A 22,875-nucleotide genomic window follows, 5' to 3' on the forward strand; every position below is an offset into this window, starting at 1 on the left:
AGAAGTCAGGCACAGAATGGACAAAGATATCTTTGTGTCAATAACTCATGCCCCCTGTTCCGGTAATGTCCATGTAACTCCATATAGGAAAAAGTCCTGATTGGATTAAATTGAGCACTGAAGGAAGAACATGCAATGCCACAAAAGGCAGCAAAATATGACAGTGTTTTAATGTGTTGTTAGTCCTTGCTGGGAATTGCAAAACCCTTGGGCTGAGTTGCAAGTCAGTAATCCATAGGATCCATAGGAATTAATGTGCCATGGCTTTTTTTGGTTTTCTTGGGTAAGAGCTGATAACTACCTTTAGCATCTCTGAAGGTGTTTTCCGGACTGGTGACCCTCATGGGCAATTCCTCTTCCCTCCATGTGATTGTGCTATGAGCAGCTATAAACATTATTATAGGACACTATTTTCATGCTGCTTTCCAAGTGGTGCCTGCTAACTTTTGGCTCAGACCACAATTTTAACAGCTATGTGATATATTTCCCTTTTTGTGCAAATTGCTGATACTCAGACACAAAAACTTCAGTGTGTCTCTGATTTGTGTCCTGTAGTGTGCATCAATCAGCACATCTGCCCCTCACTGCTGCCATAACCATAAACCTTCAGGAAACTTGACTGCTGTGTTACCAACCACTGCTCCCTACTTTTTTCTAGCTAGTTTTTTTTGTCTGCTTCATGTTGATGGCCACTAGCTTGGTTTGCAGGGGGTTTCTGTGCAGCTGGGTCAGGATTAAACAAGCATTTCTACTCTCTTGGACACTCCTTCTGTGCAAAGACCAGGAAAACTAAGCCCTAACAGTATCTTTGTGGTGCTGTTCTGAGCTGTTCTCCATATGATGGGTGTACAAGGGTCATTAGGCACCGGGGGTTAGAATGACTTGTGTGTATTTCAAGGAGAGTAGAAGACAAAAAGGGAATTCAGGAGTAATGAGTTTGTTCTTCAATATTCCTGTGAGGATTATTCCTTAAAAGTATAGGGCAAAGTTGATTTGGATAAGAACTAATTACCAAACAAGAAATGAAGGCAGTGTAGCTGTCTCCACTCTCCCCACCAGACCTTGGGGACACACATTATTCCTTGTGTTTAACCTATTAAAGCAATGACCCACATAAGAGGGAAAGGAGTTGATTACAATTACTTCTGTGAGCATTAGTGCCCAGTTCATAGAAGATAGCCTAAAAATAGGAACTCAATAAGAAGAGAAGTCAACAAGAACAGAAAACTTAAAAATCAAGGGATGCTTAGACTATTTTTCTGACCAAACCAAACCATATTCATTTTGTTAATTGACTGTTTGCTCAGGGAATGTACTCTTTCCACCTTTAGTTTTTAAAGATGAACTGGGTAAAGAGAGCAAGAAGAGACAGCACAAAAGGAATTGCAAATTAGCATGGCTTCAGTAGCATGGGCTCATTTGGATGACATCTTATTTTAGCATTGATTTTAAGGTACCATCGTCTGAATTCAGGTCTGATTGTGAGGCTGGTGTCTGCAGCAGATGTGATGACAAGTAGGTTAAGAGCAATCATGCTTAGGTATTTTCATATCAAATGTCTACTCCGGCTCAGAAGACAAATAGGAAATAACAGCTCGCTTGGAAGTAGACTCTGACAATTAGAAAACTGGACAGGATGAAAAAGCAACATGAACTTGTCTAAACACAATAATATTGCAGTATTAAAGGTAGAGGAGAAAAGTTTAATGGATGCATTAATATTTTATGTGTCTTCGAATACAGTCTAAGAAGGGGTATCATGAGACATAGACAATGCAGATTGCTTTGATTGAATAAAATGTGATAAAAAAGGTGAATAATTTACCCACTATCCCAGTGATTACTTGTATGTATCTCCCATTTCTATTTCTCAGAAGTTTGTAAAAATATTTTATCTTAACAAAAGTTCACATCATGCATCATGTATGTGCAAAGAGAAAAAAACCAACACTCTTGCTCTAAAATTTTGCTCCCACTAAAAATCCAAACTCACTTGTAAAATGTTCATATAAAGAAAGCACTTTGTAAACAACGAAGGATTTTACTATCTCAAAGAACCTGAGCCACTTCTCTCTGGTTGTATAAATGTCTAAACACATGAATCACATTTCACATGCAGTATAACAAGTCCAAAATCTGTTCTGTCCATTACTTCTCAACAATCCTAAGATTAAGCCCTGAAAACATTTCCCCTATTGAATTTTATGACCCGCATACTATTTTGTGTGTGTGTGTACGTACATAATCCTTTCACAATGCAGTATGCATGGACATTTTAGCTGAGATAAAGGGGCAGGAAAAATGTTGGTTTTCTCCATGACTACTACACAAATTCACTATTTAAAGGCTAACACTTGCAAGAAAAATAAAGTGGGCAGAGATGTTCCCTCTTCAGTGGAAGGGAGTGGTCCCTCTGCCGCATGTGGCACTGGGATTCCCAGCAGCATCACTGGGAGGCTCTGGACCACTGCCCTCCAACGTGTGTTGGCATTTTGTGTTGTTAGATTTCCCCTCACATGATGATGATCTGCCTGCCACAGGGCTGGCACAAGGACCACAAGAGGGAGGTAGTCGTCGTAGAATAAATGCTAGGAGCTTGCTTCTGGTACTCTGTACATTGAAGGAAAAATCTGCTGGAATAATTAAGGCTTCCTAGATGCGACTACAGATAAAAATAGATAAAGAATGTGGTTTTGGCATGACTGTAACACTCCAGCTCAAACACAAAACGCTTTTCATGGAAGTCAACCAAAGAAAAATTCACTCCGGGCTCTTGTATTACAGCTCCATTTAGCAGAGCAGAATGATCATGGCTTGTATTTAGTAGGTAATAATGGAGCATTATAAACAAAATCAGGATGCAAGTCCAAGATTAAGTGGGAGCTTTAACGAGGTCCAGCTTGCCGGGAGCTTTCTGAAGTGTCCCTAGCTCACTTCCAAAGCCAGAAAACAACAGAAGCAACTCTGACAGCTGCGAGAGTGTCTGGTTTAGAAGAAGGTTTTATGTCTGGATGACACCAGACTGGGATTCAGCTTTCATGCACTAACTAGGTCTGCTGGTTGCTGGAGCCCTAATCATTCTGCACAAACTGTCTCACCCTAATGGGTCACACAAATAATAATTCTTCACAAATCAGATCCACATCATCAGCTTCACAGATAGACAAAGCTGGTTTATTGAGGTGAACAGCACAAGTCAGCAGAGTCCACGCTGTGTCTCACTAGCCACGTTTAATAAGCAATCTAGAATCTGAAGGGAAGAAATCAAACACTGTTCCTGTGGATGCATGGATGGTATGAAGTATTTTCAACTAATAAAGAGCTAAAAGAGCACCCAGCAGCCAAGTTAGATGGTTAAATCAGATTTACCCTACTCTAAATGAACTGTAATCACCATGGACTCTTACAGTCTTTATAAGGAAAAATTAGATAATTTTGATTTTCCTTTCTTTTCAGAGGAAGAAGAGTTTTGGATTGCTTATAAACTTAAATAATGTAGAAAAATACCTTTCAGCCTTATAGATTTTTTTCCTTGAAGATATTACAATTATTTTTTCACTTCTGTAAATTAAGATTGGCTATTCATTAACTAATTACCACGATTATTGCAGTTCTTCTAAGTATTATTAATTAGGTGAGTGGTACATTTAGAATTTAACATCTCCATTAGGAGTTTTGTTTAGCATACCTAATGCTCTGAAAGCCCTGAGCATGCTCTATATCACATAGGACTTAAAGACGAGTGCAGGGGAATCGTTTGGGGATTGGAGTTATCTATGGCTGGGAGTTACACAGAACTGCAACTGAGGAGCAAAAGAGAGAGGCAGGGAGTGTGGAAACGGATACACCAACTTCTTTCTGTGGCAGGGAACTGCAGCATTCTTGGAGCTCAGCTGATGCAATGTAGTCTGGTTTTTTGCAGTGATGACTGGTTTTCATGTGCAAACCCCTTAATGCGTCCACATATATGTGCTGATGCTATGAGAGCGAGTGACCAGAGTCCTTTCTACCCTGTTAATTTGTTTCCTGTAATTCCACGTAGGTAGCCATTCTGCATCTCCGTTTGATCTTGCATGGATTATATACATTAAACCAAAGTAATTTCTTCATCTGAGACTCAAGAAGGGGATTATTATAATCTTTTATATTGGACTTATATGAAGGGTGAGAGGTGGTCCTGGTTCCTCAACTGTGAGCCTAAAAGTGACTACAGTCTAATTGGCAGCCAAGATAATAATAACAGTATCCAGTAAACTAATGCTGTGCCGCTAAATTGATTCTTTTGCCATTGTTTTGCTTAAAAAACTGTAATTCTATAAATTTCTTGATTGCCTGTAGCTCTGATTATAAACTTTCCCCACCTACAGAGTAAGAAATAGATGGTTGAAAATCAAATGTTATTTGCATTGCAGAGGCATCTCTCTGGTCCCCACCATTTCTCTTTCTTGCATCCCCCTGTCAGGAGCTACGCACACCTATCAGCTGTTTCTCCTTGTGCAGGAGAAAACAGACTAGGTTATAAAACAATGTACCTGCTTGGTTGACCAGACAAAGCTTTTCACAGAAACCTGCTGGAACAGCTTCTCAAAGCTCAGTGCCTACCCCATGTGCTGCTGCTCTTTACACTGGAGTCAAATATATCACTGCCAACCTCAGCCCTGGCTTAACTGCGACACAGGCGAGAGACCACAGTTGCCAGGGAGTTGGCGAACGAGGATAGTGAGAGAAATAAAGTTAAGAAGGCAGAAACAACTGACACTGCATGAAAATGAACCAGTTTCACAACACAGGGAAACAGGTTTCTGGAGGGAAGAGGATGAGAGGTGTGGGTTATGTGGCTTTCCCTGACATGGTGGTTGCTCTTCCCATGATGATGCCACCTTCTCACCAAGGTGACACTGAAGTTAACTGGCAGGAATCCTTGACCTGCTCAAAGTAAAGAATCACTGCAATCTAGGATTGAGGTTGCTTTAGCCTGCAAATGAAGCTTTTGGCAAATAGGGGATTTAACTGGATCCAAAAGGTTAGCTGTATTTGCCAAAGAGAGAAACCCTGCTTATTTTTGATGACACACACACAAAACACAACGAGGTTTTGTTAAAATAAATAGACAACCACTGCTCTGGAGGCTCTGGATGTGAACCAGCAACAGCAGCATTAAGCCATTTCAAAGCAGAGTGAATGCGATTTTCACACCTATTCTTTTCTAATTTAGGTCCATTTGAAATCCAAGTACTCCTCTTTTACTAATTTGTTATGGCAGTACTAATGGTATTGTTCTACAGCAGTAAAAATGCCATTTAGACTAAGACAGGTTAGAAGGACTACAAGATTAGAAAAACAATTGCCAGTTGGTCAGATGCAGCTGGAGGCCACCTTGATCTCCTGAACTGAACACACTGCACTTGGAAAGCCTGGGATGGATGAATTTCTACCGCTGCACTCATTAGGGCTGGTTAGGTAAGCACCCTCTGATGTTGCCTCCTGCATTGGAATGTAAGAACATGAGCTTACAAAGTGGGAAGAAACAATTGTCAGACTTCCATGAAAGCTGATAATTGAAGAAATTACATTTTATTTGATGGAGAATATGAGTTCAGACCAAGTATGCCAGGAAACAAGGAGTAATATTTAGTGCCTTATACAAGGTGCAGTGAAGAGTTGTAATTTCCATTCTCCTGATTCACTTTACCTCTGCCATGGGTTTAACAGATCTCCAGGCTCCTATCTTTGCTACTCTGATCAACATTGTGTGCCCAGTCTCTGACCATCAATAGTATTTATCTTGCACTTCAGTGCCTAGCACAGATCAAACATCTGGTTGAGGAAGAACTGGCAGATTGATGGGCAAATGTTGTGACCATTTCAGGTGGTTCTTGGGTTATCTCAGCTACCTTCTCTTCATCCTATACACAGGCAAGTGTACAGGTCTCCCAGCCACTATTGTACCTGTATGAGACTCACAGAAGTGGATTATTGCACTGCTGATGGCAGTAAAGAAGGCATAATCTCAGTTATCTTGGCTTTAAATTATTAATTTTTTTTCCTGGTGTAAATTGTGAGATGCTTTTGTTTACCTTTTGTGTTTTGCAGTTAGCCCAAACACATTGTGCAGCAATCACAGGAAACAAGTCAGAGGCATAGCAATGTTCTTTTAAGAAAGCTCTGGCATTGTAAAGTGCTCAGAATTTCAGGGTGTGTTTTCATAAGTGTTTTCATGGTGAGAGGCAGCTGAAGAAGCAAGTTGGATTGAAGATGATCCAGGGAGTTTATCTATTTCTGGCTTTGCTATTCTTGTAGCCCTTTGTTTCACCTGAATTAGAAGAGATCAAGATGACAGGGGTTTACATCCATGCTGTGCATTTCCTGGTGGTTCAGGAAGCCTCCTGTGCAGACAGCACCTCTCCAGACAAACTGGATGATACAGAATCACAAAGTCACAGAATCGTTAAGGTTGGAAAAGATTTCCAAAATCATCAAGTCCAACCTTTGACTGAACATCACCATGCCAACTAAACAACATTATTAAGGGCCACATCATTTCTTGAACACTTCCAGGGTTGGTGACTCCACCACGTCCCTCAGCAGTCCACTCCAATGCTTAACCACCCTGTCAGGGAAGAAATTCTTCCTGATGTCCAACCAGAACCAACCTGGCACAGCTTGAGACCACATCCTCTTGTCCTGTCACTGGATGCTTGGGAGTAGAGGCCAACCCCCACCTGGATATACCCTCCTTTAGGTAGTTCCTCTTCCTGTGCCTCTTTTGATGTTTTACATTGAATTTCCTTTAGTCAGCAGAAAAGTGTCTGTCCATCCAACGGCACACCCAAGGCCCAGGCTGAGGGACACCAGGTCCGTGGGAGCACTGATGAGCAAGGCAGGAATGTCAATGTTTTGGAGGCCCAGCACTTAAGTACAACTGCTTTTTTTGAAAATTTCTTGGACATTGTGAAATACAAAATTTCAGGATAACTGGACTACTGGTGTTACATGATTTTTGGCTATTTCCTGTTTCTAGTCAGGCTGTAACCACAAAAAGGCAAATTGTAGCCTCCTAACACCCCTGATAATAGCAAGGGGAACAGGAGCACAGACATGAAAAGTTGGAATACTCTTTGTAAAGGATAAACAGAGATAAACTGAGATAAACACTCCTGGATTATACAAAATACTCAAAATAGGGGTGAAACTCTGACAGCTGATCTTGTTTGCCTGTCCCCACTGCCAATGAATTAACTGTTTGATATTCTAACAAATAAAATGAAGCACATGAAAAGAGTGAATGGTTGTATAGGACAATAGTTGCTCCTTATTCTGTGAAGAAATCAATCCCTCCTAATATTTTAAATTCTACTCCCAAGCTATTTGGGTTCCAGGATCCTCTCCTGCTTTTAAACACTTATGGATGGACAGAAACAAAGACTACTAAGTAGGAACAGTTTTGAAAACTTGGCTTGAAGCATGTCTTTGAAAATGTGGTTCCCACAAGATCAGGGAAACAAGAAGGAGCTGAAACAGCGCTTGGAGCAGCTGCCTCTGACCACAGATACTGAGAGCTGCACTCTCCCCAGTATGGTTACACTGCTTCGACTGACCAAACACCAGATGGGCTGACTGAGGCAGTGAGCAAAGGCAGTCATTTGATGAGGTATTGCATAACACAGTGAGAACTAGAAAAGATGCTTCTGGATTTAATGCTTAAGTTGAAGTCAGTGCACTAAGTATGTCTGTTGGTTTCTGTGGAATTTGAATTATGACTTAGCGAGTAACACAAACTCAGGTTTTGTGTCACAGCTGCTATATCTGTTGATGAGAGCAGCTTGTAAGGAGGTCAGCAGAAATCAGTGTTGAGGCTTATCTCTCAATTAATGTGCTGAATGCTGACATTAAAAGTAATCTTCTAGTTGGGACAATGCATAACCACTCAAAAAATACTGACAGAGAAAGTTCAGTGACACCTTTTCACTGACATTTATACTTCCAGAACAGTGAAGGGAAGAAGATAAGGAGGGCAGCAGTCTACAGAAAGGAGAAAAGGACATTAAAAAGGGAACATACACTGGAGAATATGTCACTTAATGAACAGTTGGAGACTGAAGTAAAATGTGATATTCAGGCAGAAGGTCAGGATGAAGCCAAGAAACCAGGGAATATTTCAGAGAGCTCAGGAACTGAGGCAATGATCCTTGTGGTGCAGTTTCAGAACATGACAAACCAGAGGTCAATAAATACATGTATTTACCTGCTGACACACCCAGCAAAGTTCACTGGGGGCAACAAAGCAACCAGCAGAATGGGATTGCTTATAACCAGAATTAATTTGGGTAGGAAACACTAGGGGTATCTCATTTAAAACTATGTGTACTTTGAAGGACCACTGGAAAGGTGAAACTGCCATCTTGGCTAAGGTTTCCAAAATGCCTGCAAAGCACTTTGTGAAGATCACTGCTATTATTGAACTATGTTATTATCTCACGGGTTCATGGAGTTTGTAAACTGGAATTAAAAGAAAGGTGGAGGATTATGAAGTATTTTAGAAATTCTCACATTTGCAATGTTTCCTTTTTGGAAACATAGACAGGAAACTTCTGGGTCACCAAATATAATTCCTGGGTCCTGCAGGCAATCATGTTACCTAAAGGATTAATCTGCTATCAAACTCCTTGAACATATAATGACCATCTTTACTAATGTTAATGAGAATTGCTACTCATAATTTGCATTTACACACTACTTAAGGATCTTGAAGTGTTCTTTCATATAATATGCTCATTTTTATTACAGGCACACTGAATTTAAATGGCTTGCCTAGGGTCTCACAGCAAGCCAACAGCACAATGACTCTTAGTGCTCCTAGTGCTTTGCATTAAATCCTGGACATTAACAGCTCCCTTCATAAAGGGAGCTTTGTAGCTGTAGATCACCTCCTGGTGCTGGTGAATCAAACCTTTTCTGATACCGCAAATAAATCAATAAATCACTTGAACCCATTAATGCTTCCCAGTGTCTGCAAATCCTGACTTCCTTTGAACTAAGAAAATGGACACATCTGAGTAATGCTAAGATAGCCTTTGGCCTATGACCAACTATGAAATTTTGATGTGCTAAGTATGCACCTCAGATCTATATTTTCTATATGAATACAACAATAATCTCTACATTTGTTCCAGGAAAAATTCAAAGCTTTCAGTATCCATTGTACTGTTGGAGGCATATCTGAAAACAAAAAACAAACCAAAAAACCCCAAGCCTTCAAATCAAACCAACCAACCAACCAAAATCACCCCCAATAGTAAGCTCATAATAAACAAAAATCTTTCCCTTTTCCAGTGGCAGAATTGCTCTGACACAGGCATATTCCTTAGCACTGATGTCTCCTCTGAATGGCATGGTTCTCATCAAAAATTAACCTAAAAGGAGGAGCATCTCTTTAAGGAGATGCTCCTCTCTGTAAAGAAAGATGCAGTACCACAGAATGACCTATTTTCTGCCTGTGTCAATGCACCATTTTCTCTAGCAAAGTGAAATGTTGGTATTTCTCCTTATATTTTGCCCTCTCCTCTATGCTTCCTGTGGAATGAGCTCCAAACTGTACCCAGTAATTTCAGGGTACTATCGCCAAGCTTTTGCCTGTGGCTCTTTTTATGGGGAAAGAGCTCTTTTGTGGCATGACACTTGCTGCAACATCAGAAGAACCATCTGGTAGACCAATAACAGCTACGGCAATACCAATCCCACTCATCAGAAGAGTTCCTTCAACGTGGTGGCAGCTACCCAGGAGCTCTCACCTGTGGCAAATGGTGACATTTGCTCCTGCTGGGAATGTGGCTGGGCAGACGAATGTTAAAGAGGGCCTGCAAGGCCGCCTGTGCCGCTTGACCCTTGGCCAGCTTCTTGCTACGTCCTGAGCCTTCAAATGTTCTCCCGTCCACTCTCACGGCCATCACAAAGCTCTTGATGTGCTGCTTCTCCACTGTCTCGGAGAGGCAGACGTAGCGCAGGCCCGAGCGCAGCTCATTGAGCAGCACCACCGGGTTCTTCTCGCTCTCCGCTTTGGCCATCCTGTGCTTGCCCGGCTTGGCGTGGCCCATCAGGTCCAGCGTGTGGCACAGTAAGCGCCCGTGTCGGTACGCGGTGGAGAGCAGCTCGTTATTGACGGGCTTGTAGACTGAGAAGTCCTCGCTGTGTGTGGATGGTTCGAACTCCTTGAACAGAGTGTCTGGAAAGTCTGCCTGATCAGAAGTGAAGTCCGTGGATGGGCTGATGCAGTTTCCCATGGCGAAGTGGGCTTGGCAGGCGTTGGGGAACTGAACGAATGACTTCAGAGCTAACTCTGCGGCACGCATTTTGGCTTTCTTTTTTGTGGGGCCTGTGCCTTCAAATGTAAGTCCATTTACCTCCACAGCGACAGCAAAGACTGGAGCATGCACTGGACCTGTCTGGGAAACCATTTTATATTGTAATCCTGGTTTAAGTTCGTGTAGCTGAACCAGAGCATTCTTTGGTGTCACTGACCATGAAACTTTCTTCCAGATAAGCTGGAGTTTGCAGAAATGGCCATTATTGCCTTCCTCTAAGGGTCTTTTCCTCTTACTGCTAGGTGTTCCCCCTCTTGCCCTGTCAGTAGATGCTACTGGATGATCCTCCAGGTTGCCGATGTTTCGATTTTCCTTTACTTCTGCACTGCTGGTACCTGTCAGTAAAGAAAGAAAACAACTCACATTACAATTGTCATCATAGTAGCTGAAATTATGCCTAGGGCTGTCAGAATAGCCAAAAAAAAAAAAAAAAAAAGAAATTGTTGCTCAGCTCTTTTCAGGAGATTTCCTCATATATCTGTATAATGGTTGGTTTTTTATTTCTAGCGTGGGTTTTTTTTGCATGTTCTGAATGTTTACTTGTCCCTAAAGGTCTGCTTCTATTAGCCTTCTGTTTTAAGAAAAGATTACATCACTCAAAGATGAAGCATAATGGATGGCATGTAACTTAAATGAACTGCTTGATAATTACTAGTAAAATGTGAATAGTTTGTAAAATTCCCTTAGGATGACAATTATTCTATAATTCATGTGGGTGAATGCTTATGAACACATTATTAGAAATCAGAAATGATTCACAAACAGAAAAATGGGCCAATGCATTGAATAATCTATTTGCAATAAATACATTTACCATTTCGGCTCACACCATAGCCTCTTGTGTTGTCAGCATCATGAATCCAGACTAGGAAATGATCTGACAGACCTTCATAGCATTTGAAACAATAATTTGGTCTGGACTCAGATCCCAGTTTAGTAAGTGAGTGCCTTTCTGTCAAATTCAATTGCAGATACTCTTAGTTTCTGCATCAGCAACAACTAATATTGCAAAAACTGTAGATAAATCCAAATAAGACCAGGAAAAGCCAGAGCATCATGATGGGAGCAATTCCTGATGTAAAGGATGATCTCTATCAAAGAAAAGAAATGGGAGAGTGTGATTGCCAGGAGTGCCAGGAAGGGAATGAAATGGCAGTGGGGAGCTATGGAGGGAGCACTCCATTGTTGGACCAGTGAATCCCCCACTACTCTGGACCACACTTGTGCAGTGTCCATGCTGCAAGGCAGTGCTCTGTGTCACAACAGAGGCATGGCTGAGAATGGAGAATCATCTCACTGGTGTCCTGAATGAGACGCAAAATGTGCTGCTGGCTAAATAATCATCCTATAAAATTTCTGTCATTTCTGATGAGTTTGTTTAAATGTATTGCATCTCTGATACATCCTCCAGTCCTCCTGTCCATTGCTTGGGGCAGAGACAAGCGGAGGAAGTAAATGTGAGTCTAACCAACGTACAAGGCAGCCCATCCCAGGAGTGAGCACTTGATCCCTTTCCAAGCAGAGCACTGTGTGGCTGCCTGCTTTCCTCCAAACAGCACTGGGCACAGAGCCTTTCCCAGGGTTTGGTTTGTTATTGTCAGACATGATCATGCCACCTGCACAGCCTGTGTCAGTCCCATGCACAGAGAAAGTCCCACTCATTCTTAGGGGACAGAGAATGGTCCTCCCATTTTCTGTGGGACCATGGTCATGTTTGGATTTCTTTCTACCCTAATAACACAGGCTGGCTGCAAGGATGTAAGGGGTGAGCTGCTGGCTAAGCTCTGAGAAGCTTCTGCTGGAGTGCGGTGTCTTTGCTGCACCCCAGTATTAGGCTGGGCTGACAGCTGCACAGGAGCCTGCAGAGGATTATGTAGAACCAACCATCATGATTAAAAACTTCCTTTATATCCCGACACATTACACTTGTATTAAATATCAAAAGACTTTTTCCCATCAGAGCACTAAGTCTGCACTCATGCAAGTTGTTCCACAGAAAGGGGGTCACTGCTTAGACAGGAGTAATAATCATGGCTCAAATACCATGTGTGTGGGCCCATTTGCAGAACTGAGTCTTTAGGCTCCCTCTCCTGAAAACCTTGCACACACTGAGCTTCCAGCCTGGGTCTATGTCTCACCAAAGTTATTTCCAGAGCTCTCTTCTGCAGCGCTTTGTTGCGTCAGAAAGTGAACTGACAAATTAAGGTCTTAGTTAAGTTTTAGTTTCTGAAGCTAAGGGGATGGAATGAAGACAGGTGAGGAAGGAAAGGAAAGCAAAAGATGCACATAATAGAAAAAGTTTCATCATATGGTATTCAGCTGTATAAAATACGACATCTTTAAACCAGCCTCTCTGGAAATAAGACATTTAAAAGATCATGATAACTAAGGCACAAGGATAATGTGCTGTTTTCTCATTGAGTTCACAACTGTACTTATAGAGATTCTGATCTGAAGGGAAAGGGGATATCAGCTTTAACTTCCTCTGTCCAGCTTGGCAGTGGCTCTGGCCATTTTCCTTCCTTTCTCATGTTTTCATTCCACTCAGAATATATCTCTTCAGTTATGTGTATTTTTTAAAGTAAAGGTAAAATATTTTGATGCAGACATATTTTTTAGCAGGAAACAGGTTTGGTTCTGTATTTCACACCTTCTCTCTCAACCTAATAGGTTTTTACAGAGCCAATTATGGTACATAATGATACTGTAGTCAAGAAGCATGAAAAGAAAGATAGCTCCTGCGTCACACATTATTCAGCTTTGAAAAGAATTTGTATTGATTATGCACCACTGAATAGGAAAACTCAAGAGGTTATTTGTGTTTATAATTCATATTTTCTTATTCCATCTGTTCTTCCTTTCATGGTCAGAGAACTGCAGATTTGTGAATGTGAATGTGTGACCTTAACATCTTACCTTAACCACCCTCAATAAAACAATAGTTAACTAACACCATAAAATAAACATTACTTATTTGTCTTAAGTTGTGTCTATAAAATTGTCTAGTCCATGTTTTGGCCAACAGAGAGTTTGCCTTGATGTAGTGAAAAAAATGCAGAAATGCAAGTGTAAAACTTTCAGATATTAGGCACAAAGCATATGTGGACAAAGTTGGGCATGCGTGGCGATGACATGCCTGCATTTATGGCGTGTTTTGGCCTCGTCACAGTGAAGAAAATCTGTGCAAGTATCTTTACAGCCAACCAGATTTTAGAGCACCTGGTCCTGAAACACAAGGAAACAGCTCAGTTCTTCCCAGATCTCAGTAGGAGCTGCGCCAGCCATACGTCATCATGGCCTGTAAATCAGAGGCAGCCTAAACTCAGTGAGTGCCTCACAAAGTCTGTGAGCCTGATGGACTTGTGTGATCCCTGGCAGCTGCCAGGAAATGTGAAATTACTTTATACTTTTAGGTATCTTTGAAATAGGAAGTCTTTGAAATGTGTCTTTTATGAGACCTCTGTGTAGCAGACATAAGATTACCTCTCTAATGGTGGCACATGTACTTCTATTGTGAAAATCAGACAAAGCAGGCAAATGACACCAAACTACACAAGATAAATACTGCAAGCAGCTGTAATAGAACAATCACAAGCAATTTTAGGAATGAAGAGCACTAAAAGGAAAGGGATAAGTCAGAGGATACACAGAGGGAAAATGCAAAACTGTGGATCATTTTCAGTCTTGTTATTTCTCATAGTGTCTTTGTTCTTGACTTTCCCAAATATATTCCTTACATTTAGGGAAAAAAAAGAAAGATAATAAATTATGGTTATCCCATCATGAAAGGTTGGAGAATATTAACATAGTAAGGGGATGGAGTTAAAAGAGAAAGAAAAATATTATACTTTTTTGGCAATAGTTTCTAATTTATTGTGTAAGATATCTAAAAAAGTCTCACAGCTTTGCATTGTAGTATCTCCTCAGGTAACTTTATTAATTGATTTTTTCAGTTTCACAAGCATCAGGAGACATTGTGATCTTGTATTTGCTTCACTAATTGAACAGGAGAAAAGAAAGCAGTTAGTGAAATATATTTATTTATGCACTATTCCTCAATCTCCTGACTGCTCTTTCATGTTTTTCTCCTTTTGGTCATTATGCACAGTAGAGTTAACCTAGAGAGTTTGCCTCATCAAGAGCATTTCAGAACTATAATACATCACTAATAATGACACTGAATATGTCTCTGGGTCTTAAGGGCTCTGCAGAACTAACCATCCGATACTCCATGCTACATTTGAAGAGATAATATTATTCCTGTTGAAGGTTATTCTGCTGCCAGGCCAACTTCTAGGGAGGATAGGAAAAAAGAGGTGGTAGGTGGCATATTCATTTTCACTAGCATCTTTACAATGGCAATACATTATTCAAAAGCTGTGATATTAGAAGAAATAATTTGCAATATTTGTATTATGGCCAACTCCTGATTCAAGTGCTAGCTCTGAGACAGGCAACACTGGATTGCTTATGTAGAGTACATTTTTGCTGTTTAACTACATCACGTTGACTGCAGATGTTAGAAGGATGGACTTTCTTAATTCCTGGAATACTTGAAAGTAAAAAATCTTGAATCAGGAGCAACAGGTATGAACCCAGGTGCCAGAGGCATGGTACCTTTGCCCAAGGCCAGCTCCTACATCAAATGCAATGTAGGGCAGTCTCCTCTTGCAAGCAAGATGGCCTTTTCATACACTTATTGATTCCACAACCAAGAATTGGGAATGCTTCTGCCAGGATTTTCAGGTTGATATTCTTGACTTTGGAACAATAAACTTGAAGCTAACAATACAAATCACTCTTTTCTCTCTTACATGAAAACACACATGTATTTTTAAACCTCCATGTAAGAAGTCTAGGTTAGCCATGATTTCTCTGTTGCTGTTGAACACTCCCTGGCAGCTCACAGGGTTCAGGCTATTAAAACCAGTGTCATTAGATTTTATTGGTGCGTAACACCAGACTTCAGAGAGAAGCATTACCAGCGAAACAGAGTACAGGACTTTGCTTGAAGTGAAGATGGAAAGTTTGTGAAAAGTGATTGCCACTGTCTTTAGCTGTTCCAGAATGAACATACTCTACTTTGCCCACCTAACTATCTGAAGTAGCTGCAAAATCCATGTATGTCTAGTACAGATCTTACCAATGAGGGAAATTATTTAAATGATCTAATTGCCCTGACTTAGATGATACTCAAATTCCCATGCTCTCTGTCCAAGTTAGCAAAGAACTGCATGCAGCAGAAAATATGGGCAGCCCATGGCAGAGACAGACCTGAGGACATGCCTTCCTGAATCAGGCCCAGGACATTTTAGGCCCTGGAGAAATCCAAATGATAGCAATAGACACAGTTTTCAAAACAAAAATAAGGGAATTGTTTTGGCAAGGGATTGCTTGGAGCTCTGCCTCCTGGAATGGGATATTCACTCTTTTCTTAGACACAGGGTTGCTGCTGTATCTCACACTGTGGAAACAAAAGCTCTGGGGCCTCATGCTGTCTGAAGAGGAATTTGACCAACATACTCATAACTGAACCTGCACAGAGTCTGGAATGTGTCCTTCAAGACTGCTGAAGTGGTTGAAATCAGTGTGTTGGGGACCATCAGCTCCCGCTGCAGACACTGGGGAGGCGTGTGCTGCCCTGAGCCTGTGCCTGTGGCAGCACTCCATAATGAGATCCCCAGGAATCACATGCTTCTGGCTAGAGACACGACCTGGATTCAAAAGTATCTGTGGCTGGTGATAATCTGCCTTGATCCCGTGGCAAAGCGGGGATGGCACAATCAAAGATCAGGGACAGGCACAGGCTTGTAACATCGTGAAAGGCAGGCAGGTAGGCAGTGAACAGGGAATGATTATTCACTGTTTCTTGCAATCCCAGCACTAGAGACAGCAGGCTTGAAGCAATAAAAGGGTGCACTTTTTGACAACACTCTAAATCACTCCTTGTTCCTGGCTGTTGTTGAGATCAGAAGTATCAATGGGCTCCGGAGAGGACTGGACAGTTCTGTTGACGTCTAAGAAATATGGTGATTCAGGTGCAAGCTCTAGCAGAGTAAATTTTTGCTGGGTGCTAGAATGATATACCAAGGGGAGGCTCCCCATCTAAATGTCCTTTTTCTCAAAGCATCACTGACAAATGCTGAAGACCATGTAGAGAGCTAGGCTTCCTATTTCTAATCCTCTGTGACATTTCTTACATTCTTAGGTACAACTGCCTTCTGGGGATGAATAGTGTGGTCCTTTTCTTGCATGTTCAAGATTAGACCTTCATTAGAGACAGATGATTACTTTACCCACAATTCCATTCCAAAGGTGCATATTGCCCTTGATAGGTTTTTCTAGTATTAGTTCATTGATGATAAACCACAAAAATCATGTCTGTATGCTAATAATCACCTGTTGAAAATGCAGGTGTAGTTAAACTGCATGGCTCCCTCTGTAAAGAAGGCCTAAGGGAATGTGAAACAGGATTTGTATCCATTTCAGCTGGTGGAACTCTGCCCATTGATACAGCACAGTCGGGGAAGCAGCACTCTCACAGGATGCTCAGTGAGCAGAAAACTACAGGGATAAGCAACCTACTTCTCTACCTTGCCAGCATTCTCCTGGGCTCCTGTTAAACTGTTAACACAGAAGAAGGTTCTTCCACTTGTTTAGAGCAAATCTCTGAAGCTCTTTAAAATGTGGAATTACTCCAGAGGTACGTGTGCGTTAGGCTTTAGTGGGATTTAGGCCACTATACTGCAAGTGAACACAGAAACATGGATGATTTAAAATTAATTCATATTAAAAAAAAAAAAAAATTAAAGATTCTAATAGTAACACCTAAAATGTTTTCGGTGTACCAAGAAATAAATAGCTCCCTTTTCACTGGAGCATATGTTTGACCGAAGGGAGGACTGGGTAGGATGACCCTGAAAACAGTGACATTTGCTGTTTCTCTTTCAGAAAACATAGCTTACCCTGTCCATGTGAGCTGTTTTACAGCCCACGCAGGCACGAAGCTGTCTTGGCGTTACAGTAGCAATAAGAAAACGGTGTTACAGTGTTTGGCTTGTACAAACTTCCTACATTACCTAAAAATAACTAAGTAGCACATTTGGGAACTATTACGCAGGAGGTGCCTGCACAAGCTCATCGTGTGCATAATATGTTTCCTCTGTGTGTGTGTATGCTTCTCATATGTCTTCCTGAAAATGTAGCCTTCCTGGGAGCAATTTTGAAGGATTTTCAGGATTTTTTTTTGCCTTTGCTAAGATCTGTAATAGCCTCTCTTTGTGCAGCAGAATAGTGTGATGTCCACATGATGCTCAGCAGCAGAAAATAGCAGGCTGTGCTTCTTCACTCCTCCAGCAGCTCTTCCCCTTGGTGATACACCATGACCAAACCAAGGCGGATCAGCAACAACAAGGGAAAAATACCCAATTCCTCCCACTGACTGACTCTAACAGGTCACCATGGCAGTACGTGTCTGCCTGGAAAAGAAGCCAGTCTGGTAGGTGATACTAAAACATTGCTCATTTGGTTGAGAAAGCTTCCCTCCCTTTTTTTTTTAAAGATTCAAATTGTGTTAAAATAAGCAGGGCTGGATAACATACAATAATTGCTTCTAGGTGACAAATGGAAGGGCTTATTGAGGGTTTTTAATTCCTAACTGCCACTCTCGGACTTCTTGGTGTTTGGAAGACTTCTCAATTCCTTCAAACCCAGCAGGACTTTCCTCCAGCTCTTCAGTCATGGGCTCAGACAGTTGGTTGAGGTGTAAGGGCCCAAGAGAATAGTAATTAGCCAAGAGCAGTTAATTTTTACATTATATGGTTTATTTAAGCCTGGTTGATCAGTTCTCAATTTGATGGCTCTGTGCAGGGCCAGGAACTCAACTTGATGACCCTTGTGGGTCCCTTCCAGCTCCCTTGTGTGATTCTGTGATTTTATATATGGACTGGGCTTATGGTCTGCCAATAGTTGCAAAACCACCTCCTTTCCACAATTGCTCCTCCTCTGTAGAGATTTTATTTTTGAACTTTATTTACATCTATAGAGAAAAGAGACTGCTTACTTAAATTGTCTTCATCCTCCATGGTGGTTGGGCCAGGACTCAGGTACTTGAAGGGTGCTATGAAGGTTGACAGTATGCTTAGTTTTTCTAGAAGAAAACAGAAGAAAAGATAAAATCAGTACTCAGTCAATGCATTCACATCTAATTCACACTTTTATTCAGGTCAAAACATCTTGGTAAATCTGTTTTGGTTTTTTTTTGTTTTTTTGGTTTTTTTTTTCTTTTCTTTCTTTTGGTGTGTGTTTTCTGACATTCTCAGAAGAGATCTCTTCTTTGTGGTAACAGTGATAGGACCCAAGAAAATGGCCTCACATTGTGTCACGGGAGGTTTAGATGAGTATTAGAAAAAGGTTCTTCATCCTTCCAGTGTTTGGGCACTGGAACAGGGTCCCCAGGGAAGTGGTCACAGCTCCAGCCTGACAGAGTTCAAGAAGTGTTTGGACAATGCTATTAGGCACATGGTGTGACTCTTGGGGATGGTCCTGCACTTGATGATCCATGTGGATCTCTTCCAGCTCAGCACATTCTGTGATTCTGTGCCTCTGCAGTCCCACCAAAGTTAACTGAACCTCGATGCATTTATTACAGCTGCCACATTCCTTCTGGTTTCTGCCCCCATGTAGTGTTTCTTGATGGTGCTTCCCAGCAATGGTGCCTGAGCACTGCAGAGTGGGGGATACTTGAACTGGTCCAGCTGGGAATGGGGTAGGCAGACAGCCCTGCGAGAAGGGACATGAGCAGTGCTCTAATGGATGAGACCATCTACTTCACTTGTTTCCTCTCCGTAACGGAGGCTGAACCAGAATTCTTAGAGAAAGCTCAGGGGTGAATGGCACAAAAGACTCCCACGTCTTCTAATTCTATCAGTTTTTGACATGATTTTTGGAAAACCCTTATGGTGTGCCCAGGAAGCTATTGTCCACACAATAAGAACACTATCTGACATCCCTCTTGTGAACATTCATATTAAGTGCAGTTCCTTTTAACTGCAGTTTCTGTTTATCCTGCAGATAGTGGATGGCAGAGACATTTACTTCCAGTGCCATGACTGGACTCTGCATTAGAGGCCAGGGCAGATTCAGCAAAATGAGAACTGATACTGGCTTATACTAGGTCAATATCTGGCTCAAGATTTATCTATAGGGAAAAGCTGAAGTTAACGCAAACATTAGAAACATATATATTTAAGTGTTTTATTTCCTTTGATAACTAGTTTATTTAGCTGGAAATTTATTTTGTTTGAGCTGAGTTCCTTCTGACACACTATGGGGATGTTACTGAGGACCAACAATAACAGAGTGTCTACTGACAGAAGAAACAGAAACACACCTTACAAAGGTGATCCACAGCTTTGAAGAACTTCATTGCTTTGCTAAAGTACTTCTCTGCTTAGAAAGCCTCAGCTATGGCTGAGGAAATAGGTGGCTGAGGCTCACTTGTTTCCTCAGGTGGAAATGCTCTGCATCCTGCATATTGTGAACAATGCTGACCTCTCATCCTGTGGCAAAAGCATCAAAACCAGACCAAGAATGTATTCTTTGAAGTGACACAGGAAAAATATTTCCATGGGAAATTTATCATTGAGATAATACTTCTCTGAATTTCCTTAAACTACCTGTCTGCTAAAGAACCACTGGTCTAGCAGGTATTCCAGCTGAAGAGCACATCTGTTAGCTTTTTGGCCGGGTTCTTCCTGTATGTGCAAACAATCCTTGCTCTTGTTAAAGACTGTTATCAGAACCCATCACAAATGACTGCATACATCTGCCCTTAGCTGGGTAACATTACAGCTCAACTCTATTAAGGGAATTCACTGTAAAAGCTGACTGCTCTTTGTTAAGTAAATACAATAAGCAGAATAAAAGATTGCCTGAAGAAAACCTTTTTCCGTCCAGAAACCTTTCAGCCCAGACTAATATATAATTAGAGCACAAATTAGCCTCCTTCAATTGCAATTTCATTAAGGGATTGCAGTGATGTCAGGAACCAAAAGATTGAAGCTATTTATGAACACTATAGCCAGAAGATTTTCCTAAGTGAATCCTTTGACACTTTTTTGCTAAGGCATTGCTCACTGAGAAATGTGTCATCTCATGTGTGACATCTCACTGCGTGTGAGACTGTTGGGTTGTGATCATGATAAAGGCTGGTATTCACTCCCCACTTTCTCAACTAGTTTCTTTGATTGAAGTGAAAAGAGCGTAGGCTTTTGGGACCTAATCCAAAGGCTGCATTTGGTAAGGGAAATGCTTCAGATGATAGACACAGGATCAGGGCAGCCCTTGGCTGTAGCACCAGCAGTGACTGTTGTGTCTGGGTACTGAGATCCTGAAGTGTGTGTACTCCACCTGTGCCTGACTGCTGACAGCTGTCAGACCTTCAGGATTAACCCTCAAGACACTGATGTCACACACAAACCTAAATCTTCTTTGCTGAGAAAATACTCTCACTTCTGATAGAGAGTTAACCCATTAACCAAGCAATATGGAAGTGCTTTCATGCTGCAGGGCTAATACTTACTCCTGCCACCAATCAAAATGCAAATTCATTTAGTTTTATATTATACTATTTTTAGGTAAAGGAATATTTTATGATTTACTTTTGTACAATTGATAGGTGAAATTTACAATGTGGATTTAAAATTTATCAATTTCATTTTTATTTTGTCTTTTAACCATCTTAAGATTTTGTTAGTACTGTTTTCCACCTGTCCCCAAATTCCTGGCTGGTGACTTCACTTTGTGTGGCAGAGAAACAGGATGTATAATTTGCTGGATGCTTAGAGCAGCAATGGATGTGTTTGTGCCAACCAAACTCAGGCAGGTCCTAATAACAGGATATACTTCTATAAATACCAACGATAAAGACTATAATTCAACATTTCAATGCATTGGCTAAGCGAGGGAACACTTAGTGTGTCTGAAAGGAGGAGGAGGGCAGGGTTTTGAGTAAGCTCTGTAAAAAGAGAAAAGCTGTAGTATACCCAGTGCACAGAAGAATTATTGAGCCTGTGAAGGAGGAGAAGATAAATGAGAGAATAATTAAATGAAGGTGTTTACCAGGAAATAATCAGGTTAGGTTTAAAATTATTGGTATTATTGTGCAGTTCCATCTTTTGCACATTATTGACTGCTGCTGTACGGACCATGAGGCACTACTTCAGCTTTATTAACAATGGTGAAATTCAGTGTTAATTGTCAAGATTAGGAGAGTTGTGTATTCACACTTTATGGTCCCTGTATAGGTTAATGCCCATCATAATTAGCCTTGTTTCCAGCAGTTTGATGAAATCTTATGAATAAGAATAAAGGACAAGGTTGTATTTAAAAAAATCATAGCGAGAACTACCTCTAAAACCTCCTTCTCTCACTCTCTTTTTCCTTCCATGACATTTTTTTAAAGTATTTTTTTCCAAAAAGAAGCAATGACAGGTAGCCCAAAATTAGAGCAGCTATTTTTACTTTAAAATTGTAAATTTTCTCTGTTATTTGTCTGAGGAAGTTATTTTTCAAGGCTAGGAGAGAAGGTCTAAGAGAGAAAAAAAAGGCATTTCAAAAACTCTTTTCTGCAGAAATGCAGAATATAGAACCCTATGTTTATGAGAAGCAATACATGAAGGTATTATTGCTGGCATTATAGTTGTACCAAAAGCCTCTGATGCCATGAAGAAGAGATTTCATAAGGGCCTACATGGACACAAAGAAAGCTTTATTTACAATGGAAATTGAGAGACAAAGAGCAGGTATAGTGGAATTTATCTCTAGCCACCCTGGAATACTATTGCAAGATCATAGCATCATATTTTGTAGTGCATTCACTATAAAAACAGTCTTCCAAGTGGAAATCTGCTCCAGTACTCCAAGCACAAAAATCATCATTTCTTCTAAAGAGAAGCCTATTACAGGAAGAAAACCTCACTCTTCCGTTTTGGAATGGAAAAGGATTTCAGTTCACTCTTCCAAGGTTATATTTTCCAGCAACAGCAAATTATTAACATAGAATCATAAATGGTGTTTTTTGCAGTAGGCATAAAAATAATTTAAACAAATAAAAAAACCCGTGGAACAAGATACGTTTTGCATGAAATACATAAAATACTTTAGTACAAACGATTCAGCAAAGCCTGGCACGTTAAGGTGCACAAGTTTCCATTAAAACCTGCTTTTTTTGTGAAGTTGCTCTAGCCCTGGTGATGCAGTCAGAAGGCTGGTCACAGGTCCCGTAAATACACTTTTATTGTGAAGACAAGAATGCACACACACAGCTATAAACACATTCATGCCCTTCATACCTATCAGTATTTGAAGGGCACCAGACAATACTGCTTGATCATCAACTCTACGGAAGTTCTTCCACTCTCAATCACCAGAATAAAAGCAACAGGAACAGCAGGAGCTCAACACTTTTAAAAATCAGCCCTTATACATGTTGGACAAATTGTTTAGCTTCGAG

At 40.9% G+C, this 22,875-nt stretch overlaps 1 protein-coding gene across 2 annotated transcripts in view; it reads right to left on the bottom strand.

Annotated features, from left to right (window-relative positions):
- The window catches only part of ADARB2 (adenosine deaminase, RNA specific B2 (inactive)), a 109,343-nt gene extending 90,834 nt beyond the window's left edge, over positions 1-18,509 (bottom strand). For both annotated transcript variants that reach the window (XM_017728927.1, XM_017728926.1), the window contains exons 1-2: positions 18,424-18,509; positions 9,792-10,696 (exon numbers count right to left, since the gene is read on the bottom strand). In XM_017728927.1, the coding sequence (XP_017584416.1) occupies positions 9,792-10,696; positions 18,424-18,445 (927 nt within the window). In that variant the 5' untranslated portion in view covers positions 18,446-18,509. The remainder of the gene's footprint in view (positions 1-9,791; positions 10,697-18,423) is intronic.
- Positions 18,510-22,875: the final 4,366 nt, after the last annotated feature.

Source organism: Corvus brachyrhynchos, unplaced genomic scaffold (assembly GCF_000691975.1).
Source record: "Corvus brachyrhynchos isolate BGI_N302 unplaced genomic scaffold, ASM69197v1 scaffold52, whole genome shotgun sequence".
Classification (NCBI taxonomy): Eukaryota; Metazoa; Chordata; class Aves; order Passeriformes; family Corvidae; genus Corvus; species Corvus brachyrhynchos.